Below are 14,949 nucleotides of genomic sequence, written 5' to 3'. Positions count from 1 at the left end.
GTACTTAACCCCTGACATAGAATAAGCTCTTGGCATCTTTTTTGTTTGTTCACTGTTATTTATTACTATCGCTACTACTACTGTTACTCCTTCTGCTGCCACTACGACTACGACCACCACTACCATCTGCTCTGTTCATGTTTTCTCACAGTGAAGAAGACACAAAACAAGATGGTGGCACCACCACCACCACCACCACTACCACCACAACCACTATTACTATTATTACTGCCATATGTTCATAATGTTCTCCTACAATGAAAAAGATACCAAAACAGTACCCTCAGTGCTACTTCAGACCAGCAGCGGTACTGAGTTTGCTGGAAACGACCTTGTAAAAATACATACACCATTTATGATAAAGGATGTTATGATTTCTTAACTAGTTTATTCACAACTTACAAAAAGCTCACAGAAAGAAAACAGGCATCAAATCACATTTTAAAATTCTCTCAATGAGTAAACTTTAGTTGTCTGAATGAATGTATAGGTCTAAGAGCTCTGTGGTAATACCTTCTATGAGTCAAGATCTTGTTTTAAATGGCTCTAAAAGAAGGTGGTTTTTGTTTTTCAGGAAGAGCAAGCTGTCTGGACAGGATTAATTAGGATAAGGGAGCTGTCAACCTGACAGTAGAATCCTGCTCTAGGAGAGACTTCTACTGAAAGATTTCAATATACTCAAGAACAATTGAGTACTATGACTTTTGACGCTGAAATGCTAATGGTAGGCACATCTCAGGGAAGATAGATACCAAAAAAAAAAAAAAAAAAAAAAAGGTATATAATGAAAACAAAGTGCTTTGGTCCTGCACAGTTTAATGAGTATACAAACACTTTCATTTTTAAAAGAATTATCTGACCACTTCTCAGTAAGAAAAGTTCTAGGACTACAAAGTGTCATTTCAGATGCTTCTGTACAAACTAATCTCAGTAAGATCCCTACATGTGGGGGCTAATTACCCAATGGCTTGCCGCTCCAACAATCTCTGGACTGGAATGGTTAGTTTCCCCAGAAAACGCTTGATGATGGGACGGCTCTTGGCAAATTTGTCTTTAATTTCAATTTCTAAGACATCAGTAAGAAGTGCAAAAAAGGAATATTTCTGAAAACAAAAACACATAACATGTTGATTCACAAGAAAGACAGTATGAAATTATATCATTTCATTATTATAGAAAATGGTGTCTCTTAAATCCTAATGACTTAGAGTCCACATTGCTAGAAATATCTGCAGCCATTGTCCACCCTCTCTTAGAATCATTAGCACTCACAGTGATTACAAGGCATCAGTTAAGGACCTGCCTGGCAAAAGAAGCCCTTTCAGTCATTCAGCCCTTCCTGGTTCAACAGCTTCAGGAGATGCTATCAAATATTAAATTGTGCACAATACAATTTTAGTACTTACTACATTTATCGTATCTCAATTCTTTGGAATTAATATCCTGTTACAGGATGGTTTTGAATTATTGCTGTGTTTGATTAACAGCAATTTTAATTCCTCATCCCATGGGATTCTGAAGTTGTACAGGTTAAAATACTCTTTCGCTTAGTGGATAAAGTAGGAACATGTACAGAATACTGTGGTTTCTCCGATAAATATGAGACTGAAACAATGTTTAACTGGAAAGTACTTAATTTAAATGGCACATGGGGTCATTTCTTCTGGGACAGAAAAATAAAAATATGAAGTTAACATTAAGCTTTGTTGTTTTGCTTAGGAATGCCATTGAAGAAAAACAGATTGGATATTAATAAGAATATAAAATAAATATAAAAAGCTTTATGCATTTACAAAGACTTTCACATATATTACCTTCATGTTATTCTTACAAAGATAACATTTTCAAGGATGAGCATCTCGGGGTAAGGAAGTGACGGGGCCGGAATCTAACCCGAACCATTTCGCCCCTTCCCGGACATTATCCACTCAACCACAATGATGTGAATGGTGCAGCCAGTTTTACACTTAGGCACCACTAAGTTTATTTAGTCGTAACAATTAAAGTTCTGCCAAGGGCCATGTAGTCCAGTAATCTGCTGAATGGAAAAGGTACTTGCTGAGAATAAGAGAGCTGAGTTTAAGCACTGTCTCTGCCTCTGAGCAGCTAGTTACATAAACACTTCCAGCTTCAGCTTCTTAATCATCAAAATGGAGAGATGATGATCTCATCTTTTATGTCCCCTTATTAGGTATACGCTGATAACATGGTTAAGAACTTTGTAAATATAAAATGTTAGGAGAAGAAAATTATTGCTAGTAACATTACTATATCCACTATGTTCCTTCTAGAGCTCATAGTGAGATGCCTGTTATGTCTTCTAGGCTTCTAAATATGTTAAATTAAGAGTTTTTTACTATTTGGAGATCATAAGTAGTTTTTTAAACCAGGTGTAAGAATACATGCAGTATTTAATCCATTTAAATAACCATAAGAACTCAGGAGAAACATCTTGCTGTGCTGGCAAGTCTCAAATAGCCATACCTTTTTTCTGATTCGTTTCCTGAATTATCTCCTGCCCCAGTGAAATATTTCTACAAAACTGTTAGAACATATTGTTGTCATTAAACATTTAGGGATGCCAATGAAGGTTTACCCAGAAATTCTCTAATCTCACACTAATAGGTGAAACATGTCTTGGATCTCTGAGAAATGGTGGGAGAGTTCATACTCTGTTCACTAGATGAGAAACAATGTCTCTGTTCGTTCTCTGACTTCCCCCAATTCTAATGAGAAAACCCTTTGCTTGATTTCAATGATGCAGTGCACTAAGGTGACAGCAGCATAACGTAGCTGTGAGAAACTCTAAAGTACATCATCAACATACCAACAATCTGGCTTCACTCAGGATGACAAGTCCGTGGATGGCTTATTTAATCAACCAAAATCTAGAAATCCAAAAAAACATTTACCAAAGCCCGTAGGGAGAGAAATTCTCTTAATTTGTACTGAATATATACTAGAACAAAAGATAAAAGATTGGGTGGGCTTTTAACGTTTTTATTTTAATTCCAGTTAGTTGACATACAGTGTTGTATTATTTTCAGGTGTAAAAACATTCAAATTTTAAATAAAAACAGGATTGGTGTCGCTGACTTTTCCTTCTGCCTCAGGCTCTAATATGACTCTACAAGGCACTGTTACTGACCCTGTCCTTACTTAAAATTTTAATATTTGTTCATTATGAATTTTTTGCATTGATTTTGATTTTTTTAAAAATATTTCATTAAAATATTAATTTTGATGATTGAGTCTTTTGGCCCCCATCATGCACCCAAGGTAAGGACCTCACTCGCTTTGCCCTACACTTGGCCTTGGCCACAAGGAACTAATTCATTCTCATCGAACTCTCTTGCTAACAGAGCCCCAAGACTCCTCAGCCATCTTGCCATGCTCATAAACAGCTCAATGATACACACAACAGAGATGGCCTTGGCCACCTTCCTAACTGTCAAATAGAAGATCTCTGAGGATCATCTTACCTCTCGGTGCCAAATTGGATTGGTGGTGTTACTGATGATAGTAGACCTTCTCTCCTGCCCATGGTGGGCACAGGTGGGGAAACTGCTCTTCTTCCCTGGCTGAATGGACATCTTAAGATAAGGGTCAGGATTGAAGAACATCCCTTTTTTTAGCCCAACTGCTCTAAGATCTTGAAAGAAAGAGAGGAGGGAGGGAGGGGAAGAAGGGGGTAAACAACAGCAAAACAATAACAAAGTTACACTATGATCGCTTAGGTAAGTGAGGACAAGTGAGTTATGACTAATTCCAACAGAGTGGGAGGTCTCCTGACAGGCTGCAAAAATGAAGCCAAACATTTACCGTCACCTTACGTACCTAAACTGACTTTTCCTGGGAATCATCTTGATTCTAACACGTGCATCTTCACATGGTTCGGCAACCAGCATTTCAAACAATATCGTGGGAAAAATTATTAGGCAACAATTTATTTTTTAAAAAAGAATGCTAGTATGTTCTTTCATGAGAGAAAAATTAAATCTTCTACATACATATATGAAATTATAGAGCTATGTCTAATTGGAGGAAAAACTTCAGAGCACACATTTGGTTGTACCACATTTAAAATGTCATATATACTCCACAAACGTAATGAATGTTAGAGGGAAAAGGAGACCAGAAATATTTCTAAAATTTGAATGTCACCTGCTGTATTAAGTAATTATGAGGTTACTGTTTAGGAACTTACATATTTGATGACTGTCCCAGAACTCATCTTAGATTCACCAGCTGTTATGTCACATTAGGTGAGCTGCTAAAATTTCTGGCTAAACTCTGGTACGTGAAGAGACTGATACTTTTAAAGGGAGTCAGGCTAAGGGATACAAACATGCCAGGCAATAAACCCAGATCCGCTGAGTCCTCAACACCTTTCTGAGCATATTAGTGTGAGTAAGATTGGCCTGAGAGCTAAGTGATCCTCAAAGCTTCTGCAATAATAGACTGTTTCTAAGTAACTTGATGACACTGAGATCAGCCTAGGGAGGTGCTGACCCCTGGTCCAGAGAGAAATTCTGCAGACGCCTCTGAAGCTTTGGAGATCTTTGGATTACCCAGATCAGTAATTTATGGTGACCCTAAATCATAGGAGGTCACCCTATTCAAGTCCATTCATTTTTTTTTTTTTAATGTGGACTCCACGCTGGGCCCAACATGGGGCCTGAATGCACGACTCTGAGATCAAGACCTGAGCTGAGATCAGTAGTCAGACGCCCCACCGACCGAGCCACTAGGCGCCCCTCAAGACCACTCTTGAAACAGTCTTTCTTAGTAGGACAGAACTGGCCTGGGGTTGCCCATAGGACCATATTCTTTAGGGAGCGCTGCCTGGAGAAGGCTCACCCATGGCCGACAAGAACTGCGGCCTAGCATGTTGTCTGAGGACAACTGACTGGCAGCAGAGGACGCAATTTAATATGTCAGCAAGGGTTGAAAAATTCATGTTAGGGACGCTGCCATGAAATACAGTAAGAGGTTTGATTTGAAAACCAGTGGTAGAAGGGAAAGAGGAGTAAGNNNAGGCACTTCAGAAAAGCTGCTGTGAGCTCATTAGCCTTACAGCCCCACTCCCGGCACTTCACAAGCTACGGAGTCATTATTAATACAGCATCTGCCTTTTACTACCCATTTAATAATGCTACATGTTTTCGCTTGGCTTTATTTAGCATAAAACAGCTTTAAGAGAAAAACACAATTTGCATATTTATTTTCTTACCTTTCTTGATTATGCTTGCCTCAGACTCAAAGACAGAATAATAATATTCTTTAGATATTAAATCTACTCCTAAAGAAGGGAGTTCTTTGCAGCAAATGAGCAGTAACACGTACAGAAATGGCTGCCACAAGGCCTGACGGAGCTAAATTATTCATGCAAAGCATTCCTTTGAACAAAAACCTCCCATCAGAAGATTAAGCCACTGTGATGAAAGATGTCACTATTAAATAACCCTCATTCCAAATTTTGCCACAAGGAACACTGTACAAATAAATCTTCATTAATAAATATAAGAAACTACCAATTATTTGTAGTCTGATTATTCAGTCCCCTTATCCATCTCATTCCTGCTCTTGCTTCTCCCTTTTGTCTTTTATATATTTTATTGCTCGTAAGTGTCCACATAACCTCATAGACCAAAAAAGAAGTCACAAAGTCAAAGTCGCAAAGGTATGACATGTTAAATATCCTAGTTTAAAGTTTTATTTGAAGAAGAGGATGAAGATATTCATCAAAACACAGTTTTTGTTTTAGATGTAGAATTCAATTATTCGTGTCCCTACTTACCACAGATAATCGAGAGTAGAACACGTGCAGGTAGCCATTGTACAGAGCGCAAATGCTCCTGGATAAATATTACCACCCGCTGTCAACATGCTACAACTGGGTTAGTTTTTCAGAATTACCATTGTAGAATTGCTTTCATCTTCTATGATTTTTAGCCATTTCTGTACACCATCTGCAAATATCTGACAATACCTTAGGAAATAAAACAGCTATAAAGTAGCCGCTACCATGTGTATTGAGGTGGGAGGTTGGAGGAAATTATATTTAAAGAAGCAGCATTTGGTGGTGTCCCAAAGCTGATTTCCCACTTTTTAGGAAAATGTCCTGGGATTTTCAGCTTCTGGATGGTCATGCTCCTATGGGGAGTTAATTAGCATTCCCTCGAGTCAAAATTGATATGTGTATATCATATTTAGAATGATATTGATCACTTGAAATCTTACGGCAATGCTTCTAAACTAAGAAAACCATGGGATGGTCAAACTCTAAATTTTCTGAAGCATAGAGGTTGGCTAATTGTTCCCTACCTATAATTGAAGGATTTCTGTACCTGCAGCCACTTGGGACTATGAAGTCTAAAGTATAGCCAAATAAATGTTTTCAAGGGACACACAGATAATGGGGAGCGGGGGAGTAGTAGCACTGACAGTGGTACTTCTAACTGCCCTTCTAAAAACCTAGTTATGTTTGGTTTTTTTTTAAGATTTTATTTATTTATGTGACAGAGAGACAGCCAGCAAGAGAGGGAACACAGCAGAGGAGTGGAAGAAGCAGGCTCCCAGCGGAGGAGCCCGATGTGGGACTCGATCCCGGAACGCCGGGATCACGCCCTGAGCCGAAGGCAGACGCTTAACGACTGCGCTACCCAGGCGCCCCTAAAAACCGAGATGTGTTTTAAACCCTGGAGGTTCCAACCAAACATACCTATTGGCTAAATTTGAAGCATAAGCCACTAGTTTACGACTTCTGAGATTCACCGGAGGATCAAAGCAAAAACAAAGGCTTTCACAGTGAGCAACCTCACGTGGGGAGAAGGAACATATTAGAACAGAAATGGACACTCTGAAGGCCAAGGCCAGCACTGAACTAATGGACACACTTCATCAAAGGTGGTAATTATGCACCATGGAAATGTCTGTCTTCTCTCACTCTTGAGAAAGTTAATTTTCATTCACAACAGTTTTTGCAGCCAAGAAAAGTGAATCTAATTTAAATTTCAGAAGCGCTGCACCCACGGAAAAATGAAAACAAAACATCTTACAGTGGAGACATCTGTTAGACTGCATTTTGTATATATCGTAGCACAGTTGTCCGTGTTAAAAGTCCATTTCAAACACTGATTTTCTTAGTGCAAATCTTGACTTTATAAGTGCCAATTATATATTTTTTAAATCAGTAGCTTTCAAATATTTTCGACCGTGACCTACATACGAAATCTAGTTCACTCTGAAATCCAGTACACCCGTGCATAGGTGCGTGCACTTTTTGTGTGAAAGTTTTCAGTTTGTCTAAACTGATGTTCTATGAAAAAATATTTCCCTTTAGTGTAAAACTCTGATTTTTCCTATTCTTTTTTTTTAAAACCGCTGGTTTCAACTAAATTAAACTTACAAAACACAAATGAATTCCAACTCACAATCTGAAAAGCAGTGGTTTTTTTTTCATAAACATATCAGCAATTAGAGTATTTCACTAACCAGAAAATAAACAAAAAATGGTCTCATCAGCTTTCCAACTTCCATGTGTATTTCTCCACAGAAATAGGAGCATCCTTTGGCTTATTTTTTCTAGTCTCCAACTTTTTCCTTTCTCTGGATGAGCTGAGCACACCTTGTTTTCAATAATCAAAGTTCTACTGTGGGGTGAGCACGTATTACATTACAGTGTTCTTTTAAAGTAACTATACATAGTCATAGTCTGTCTATCACTAGAAAACTTGGTGGAAGAAATAGTCTCCGAGTTTATATTAATAATCTAATGGTAAGAAATACACTTGAATTTCCAGAAATATTACCAAAAAATATAAATAACTAGTTCATATATCATACATGAGAGTCTATAGACAAAAATGACCACTCATGCCTTTGAAATGATATACTCTCAAACTGGACATCATGTTTAAAGACACCCTTACCTGACAAAGTAAAGCTAACTAGTTTCCGAGAATGCTGATTTCCAGAAGCGCCTCCTTCCATGCCTTCTGCCCCCATCTGCAGAGGAAAAGCACGTATTGGAAGTTTTACAGGTGTAGTTTGGTACTCAACTTTCTTAAGAAGCCACATATATTTGCAAATATGATGATTTTTTTGTGTCAAAGATGCATTGTAGTATATGCTTCTTCATATGCTATAAATCTTGGAATCGAGACATATTCCCAGAGATGAGACAGTCATACCTCAATTTAATCTTTACCCCAAATGAAACCAATACAAACTTCTAAATACCCTGGGATATGAATCAACCTACTTCATGTCCTTTTATTTCTTTGATAAGAATATAGTTGATATGTAGTAAATGCACTTATATTGCTATTACCGTATTAAAATATTCCTTTAAGTTACAAACCAAACACCGAACTCCTTTAGATTTCTTAGGAAAACGTAGAATAAACTAAACAGGTGATCTATATCAAGCTCATCCACACGTACGCAGAATTATCCTCTCCTGCCAAATATTTCTGAGTGACCACGTGGATGCCCCATTGCCCTTGTAGACTCCTATTTTATTGTGCTGCAGGTACATGGCACGTGGTATTGTAATTAGCAATGACAAGAGTTTGCAATATGTTGTACTGGTTATTGTATTGTAAAAGTTTTCCTAAAAGCTTTCAAGTAAATTATATCTCACTTGAAACCAGTCATTTATGGACCACATAGCAGATCTAGCCTTTCTCTCAATTTATGTACAATTAGTGCTCAATTTATAGTATACTAAAAAAAAAAAAAAAAAAAAAAGAGTTTCCCATTTCTCTAAAAAAGGAGTCCACAATACTATAAGAGACAGAAGTGAAGGCAGAATATATTTTGAATAGTTAGGAAATAAAAACCACATTTTAATTCTAAATTTCAGATTAAACCTTTGCACTGAATCTTTGCAGCACTCCCTTACTCCTTTAAAAATCACACACCACCAAATGCAAACTGGTGCAGCCATTGTGGAAAACAGTATGTGGGTTCCTCAAAAAATTAATAACAGAATTATCATATGATCCAGTAATTACACTATTGGGCATTTACCCAGGGAAAACGAAAACACTAATTTGAAAAGGTACATGGACCCCTATGTATATTGCAGCATTACTTATAATAGCCAAGATATGGAAGCAGCCCAAGTATCCGCTGACAGATGAATGGATAAAGAAGATGTGGTGCATATACACAGTGGAATATTAGCCATAAAAAAATGAAATCTTGCCATTTACAACAACAGGGTTGGAGTAGAGAATATAATGCTAAGTGAAATAAGTTAGAGAAAGATAAACACCACATGATTTTACTCATGTATGGAATTTAAGAAACAAAACAAATGAACAAACAACAACAAAAAAAGATTAAAAAAAAAAACAGACTCATAATACAGAGAACAAACTTGTCGTTACCAGGGGAGAGATGGGTGGGGGATGGGTGAAACAGGTGATGGGGATTAAAGAGTACACGTATCATAATGAGCACTGAGTAATGTATAGAATTGTTGAATCATTGTATTGTACACCTAAACTAATAATAACAGTCTGTTAATTATACTTCAATTTAAAAAAACATACACTAATAAAAGATAAAACTTTCACTAATCCAAGCAAAGTTGAGCAACTTTAAAATAAATTTCATTCAAATTTTGAAATTCAAATTTTGAAATACAAATTTCTACTTCCTTCTCTACTTCCTGTATCTTATTTAAAACTATTTTGTAGAGCACTTAACTGGTTCCTAATTTTTCAAATGTCATCTGCAATATACTAGGGTACCATCCACGTATCCTCATTTCATCTCATCCATAAAACCAACTACTTGATAATTCTGGATTGGCTCTCAACAAGTATGTATGGTTTATTATATTGTGTTGTTCCCCTCTGACTCATCATCCCCAGCTTACCTGGAACAGAGAGAGCAGCAAACTGACCAGATAAATGACGGCTGTCACTGTCTCATACTGCTTTCACCACACACACCCCTGGGCTATTGAGTGATGAACAGAGTGAGGTAGTACAGATGCTACTGAGACAGACACTCAGCAACGTGCCCCACCAAGTCCGGGTACAGCCAGACATCTGGTAAACCGTAGCCTCACTTCAAATGGACCACACTGCCCAATGAGATGTGTTCCCTCCAAAAACATGATATCTCTTCCCGCTAGGCCACACCAATGCTCGGTGAGTTAAATGAGATGGAAAAGGCTCATGGTTTGTCTTCACTAAAACCTATCTAAAATGTTATAAGCTAGTATAGAAACACAAGAAAATGCCTTCAAATTCTCATTTTAAAAACATAAACCACGTCTAACAAAAGGCTAATGTGAAACAATTCTCCCAGAATTCACAGATTGTGTCCTTTACTACAACCGTGGCAAATGCTCATCTGAAATAATACTTGAAGAATTCAATTTTATCATTCATGACAATAAAGTCAGGAAAGACCAAACATTGTCGCTAGATATAGGGACATCAGTGATAAGAAATACATCTGCACTCAATGTTTAGAGAGAGGTTTTTAAATAAACTCACTCCATAGATTCATTCCAGGAAAACCCAGAAGGAACGTCGACAATCAAGTGTTGGAACAATACGTGGTAGTGAGTGATGCTAGCCTTTATCTGTCCCTGAAGCCAGAGGATTTCCTGTTCCAAATGCCTGAGACACATATCGCTGTGTACTCTGATGAATGACAATGACGTCAAAGTGCAAATGACAGAAAAGACACAACTTTTTTAAATCCCTGATTCATTGCAAAAGGATATATGATAGAGGAGGCCATAAGATGAGGATGACAGCTCATTTCCTTCCCTACAGAGTTGCTCCGTTATTTCTTCCAATGGACTGTTTTTCGCATATGGTCATGGAATAATGAAACTAAAGAGATTTGTAAATGTCAGTGCTGTCAACGAGTCACACTAACTAGACGCATGTCATGTAACAAGGTGGCCATCATGCTGTGATAGAAACACAGCTTCATGAGATGTCCATGTGGCACAGCCTTACAATTTTGGATACAGACCCAATTGTCTTAGCTGGGTCAGAAATCTATTGACTATTAATTTCATTAGTCATCCTTTGAACCAAAATATTCGTTCTGATGGCCAGAGCTGTATCTGGGAAGCTTTTAAGGTTCTCTAAAACCTGTCTGAAGCAAATTAATTATCTCCAAACTATCCACAGGCTTTGACAGAGTAATCTCAATGCAAAATCAATGGAATGAGATCAATGTTTTTGGAGGGAAGTCCTGCTGTCTTCGATGATATCTGATCACTGAAACTGCTCAAGTCTAAGAAAATCTGAATCTAGAAAATCATGTTTGGAAGCTACTGTCTAATTTCATACAAAATTAATCTTTCAAAGGTTTTATTATTTAAAAAACTCACTTTTCCAGTTTTATGGTTTTTCTTTTTAGAATATTAATTAAAGTATATTCCAGTCCTTAGTATGTGACATGGCAGATTTTGTAATCAATCATTGTTATTCTCCTTGTGACCTTCAAAATCTTGTATTGTGAATGTGGATTACTCTTTTAAATTCTAAACAATGTTTACTACGTGGGAACTCAAATATAATTCAAATGTGAGAAGAATATTTAGATACTGAAGATTTTATACATACTATTCCTACTATCTGAAATGCTCTTCCCTCCCCCTCTTCACCTAAGTAACTTCTACTCATCCTTCAGATCATCCTGTAAACACATCTTCAAGGAAGACTTCCAAGACCTACTTGATCAGGATAAATCCTACTCATATATGCTATCATGGTCCCATTTTACTCCCCCTCATAGTAATTATCACTCAAATAAACATAATTTAATTTACTTGATGTCTCTTGTCCCCACCAGATGGGAGAGCAAGGACCAGGTCTGGCTTATCATGTCATCCCTGGTGGTGGGTGCAATGCCTGGTACTTAGCAGGTACCCAATGAATATTTGTTTGAGTGAATAAATGAAAAGGAAAGACTTCATGATACCACATTGGTGGGTATGGACAATTTTAAAATACCACCTGCAGAGATTACTTTCTGAGTATCAGGGAGTCAGCATGGCCACTTGCCTATTTCCAAAAATGCATGCATCTATAAATGCATACATACACACAACACACACACACACAACATACACACACACTCTGTCACAAAGATTCTATATTGTGGGAGTCAATATTTTTATTCTATACTTTCATGGCCTGGTTTCTATTAATGGCTTATAGAAACTACAATGCTTTACATATCTTAGACTCTAAGAATTTCCCCAAACAATCTGAACCCAACCACCCATGTACAATGGAGTACATATTGCAAATCTGTTAGATTCTAGTTAGTCAGTGGAGTAAAAAATCACAAAACTGTAAAAAGTAATCCTTTGGAAAGTACCATGTTGCAAATAGACATTCTTTCCTTCAAAAGTCCAACACAACCAGTTTCCCCCAAAACTAAATTAGGTATCTCTTCACTTGAAGACCTGGTGAAGAGACTGAATTCCATCGAGTGGCCATGTTATACCAAAAATGTGTGGTATATTTAGGCGCTAGAGCCCAACTCAGCATGAAGAGATCTTGGGCTCAGACCTCCTGAGGGGACAGCACACACGTGATCCCCATCTTACACTCTTTGGGGTGAAAGCTTGCTCAGTTAACTGGCAGGTAGAATCACACACGATTTAAATTGTTACTTTTCCTTTTTACTCGTTGAAATCATGTAAATTAAACTCACGTAAGATGCAATGCCACCATCTCCTCCCAACCAGTCATCTAGATTAAATTTAGACCAAGTTTAAGACTAAGTGTGATGAGGTACTCATTTACTTGCTTCCTGAATGGGTTTTCTGAAGAGTTGACTATTTGCAGAGTTGTTATAAATCCAATCAGATTTTTCTACTGATTTGTATTATGGATCCAGGTAAGCCAGCCTGTAAGTTATTTCCTTTCCTAAAATGGGTGCCCATGGTATTATGCGTTTCCTTTTTCATTGTTCCCCATAACCCTGTCAGAGCTACACAGGCAAAAATAGAAACCCAGGCCCTAGGGACCTCCTGAGGAAGCTGACAATGAGGGGCACTCACCATCACAGCCGGGTTCTTCACGGTAATGCAGGGGGTCGTGGCACGAAGGGCTCCACTAATGCCGTGGTAGTATTTAAAACAGATTTTTATCTCCGCTGCAAATCGATTGGAGAAAAACAATACTTTAAACACTGAAACAAGTCATTTAGGAATTAGCTGAAGAAATCCGTCATATCACCTCTCAGAAAATCCTACTCATGACTCTGAATGATCCCTTCTTTTCCAATCAGAGAAACAAAGGGTACCAGCTCCTATCTCATTTTATATGGTCCTCTGACTTTTTCTAAGAACATCCCAAATATATGAGAAAGATAATGCACAAAAACGACGCACCATAACATGTATAGTGTAGGGCTAAGAATTGAGCTAGCCACCTCTTACCGAGGTAGTCCACCGCATGCCAGACCCCGTGATCGTCTCTGCTCATGTTGTTGTTTAATCCTCACTTCAACCTGGGGAGGTAGAGGTGCCTGTCCCCATACTACAGGAGAAGTGCTGAGGCTTGCAGAAGGTCAAGCACACAGGAGATGACAGAGTCAGAACTCAAACCCAATCCGTCCAATTCCAAAGCGTTCACTCCTAACCTCTACAATATAGACAGACTGCCGCTGTCAATGGAAATAGCAAAAAAGCTGTCTAACAAAGTAAAAAAGAATACTGTAGTAGACTCTGCAGTGATAGGGACTCTGTATTTTAACTTTCCAAGTGGCTTCAATGCAGTCACTAGGCAGAGATCAAATTTAGGAACCACTGGCATATAGATATATAGATACAGACATAGGAAGGAAGGAAGGAAGGAAGGAAGGAAGGAAGGAAGGAAGGAAGGAAGGAAGGAAGGAAGGAAGGAAGAGAGAAAGAAAGAAAGAAAGAAAGAAAGAAAGAAAGAAAGAAAGAAAGAAAGAAAGGAAGGAAGGAAGGAAGGGATTTCTGTGGAACTATATCTCGCCCCACAGGGGTGTGTGTGTGTGTGTGTGTGTGTGTGTACAATCTGAGCTTGATAAAAAGCAATACAAATCTCAGTTATTGATTTTTGAAAGTAATGACAATTTCAAAGACCATGAAGCCAAAATGTCAGAGAGAACCCACAGCCTCCAGAATTTCTCCGTATACAGAGTATCTGAGTCACTGCTATGTCACTGTAAGATGCCCTTTTCCCAAGGTGTCGTGTAATACGGGCAGTGATGCTGATGGGCAGGCCGCAGGGAAGAGTCCCAGCCTACAGGAGTGGAGCTCCTCTCTCAAATGAGCCACCTGGGTTATTAAAATGGGGCCACTAGATGTACTTCCCCAAGGAAGTTAATAGTCCACTGACTCTCCTGGCTGTACCCAATGGCTTCCTACAGAGTATTTGCTTTGCCTATTTTAAGAGAAAAATAAAATGATTAAAGAAAAAGCCTCTTTTAGAAATTTATATGGGATTAAAAATACGACATACAGGAATACAATATCATATTTTCCTATCAGTGACAAAATACTAAAGCTCAAAATATTAACTCTATCATGGGGTAAAATATTGAGTGTTATATACGATAACACAGTGCCGTGATTCACAACGTATTTAGCACCATCGAGCAAAAGATTTTTATCATGTACCCATCACAATACATGCCAGACAGTGCAAGGGAATCAAAGAAAGGGTTCTGGTCTAGCAGCTGTTTTATAGTGTAGCTGTAGGATGACAATTACAGGCAGGACAAAATACAAAAGACAAGCACTCAAAAGAAAGAGCAGCAAGGTAGCAGTGTAGAGACCCTAGAAAAGATTAGTGAGGACACAGACGGTGGAGTTGGAAAGGCCTCACAGAACAAATTGGTCTGGACTCAAACTTACAGATGAGAAAAATGGAGCAGAGAGAGTTAGGAGTGAGGAGTGGCAAAAGGGAAGCAGGAATG

At 38.1% G+C, this 14,949-nt stretch overlaps 1 protein-coding gene across 1 annotated transcript in view; it reads right to left on the bottom strand.

Moving 5' to 3' along the window:
* Positions 1-354: 354 nt before the first annotated feature.
* LOC121105435 (E3 ubiquitin-protein ligase HECW2-like) overlaps positions 355-14,949 on the bottom strand; it is a 95,032-nt gene continuing 80,437 nt past the window's right edge. The window contains exons 3-6 of the mRNA XM_040642562.1: positions 13,058-13,152; positions 7,935-8,010; positions 3,483-3,652; positions 355-1,103 (exon numbers count right to left, since the gene is read on the bottom strand). Coding sequence (XP_040498496.1) covers positions 957-1,103; positions 3,483-3,652; positions 7,935-8,010; positions 13,058-13,152 — 488 coding nt within the window. The 3' untranslated portion in view covers positions 355-956. The remainder of the gene's footprint in view (positions 1,104-3,482; positions 3,653-7,934; positions 8,011-13,057; positions 13,153-14,949) is intronic.

Source organism: Ursus maritimus, unplaced genomic scaffold, assembly GCF_017311325.1.
Source record: "Ursus maritimus isolate PB19 unplaced genomic scaffold, ASM1731132v1 scaffold_1, whole genome shotgun sequence".
Lineage (NCBI taxonomy): Eukaryota > Metazoa > Chordata > Mammalia > Carnivora > Ursidae > Ursus > Ursus maritimus.
Note: the sequence above shows the minus strand (reverse complement) of the source record. Positions and strands in the feature narration are given on the sequence as shown.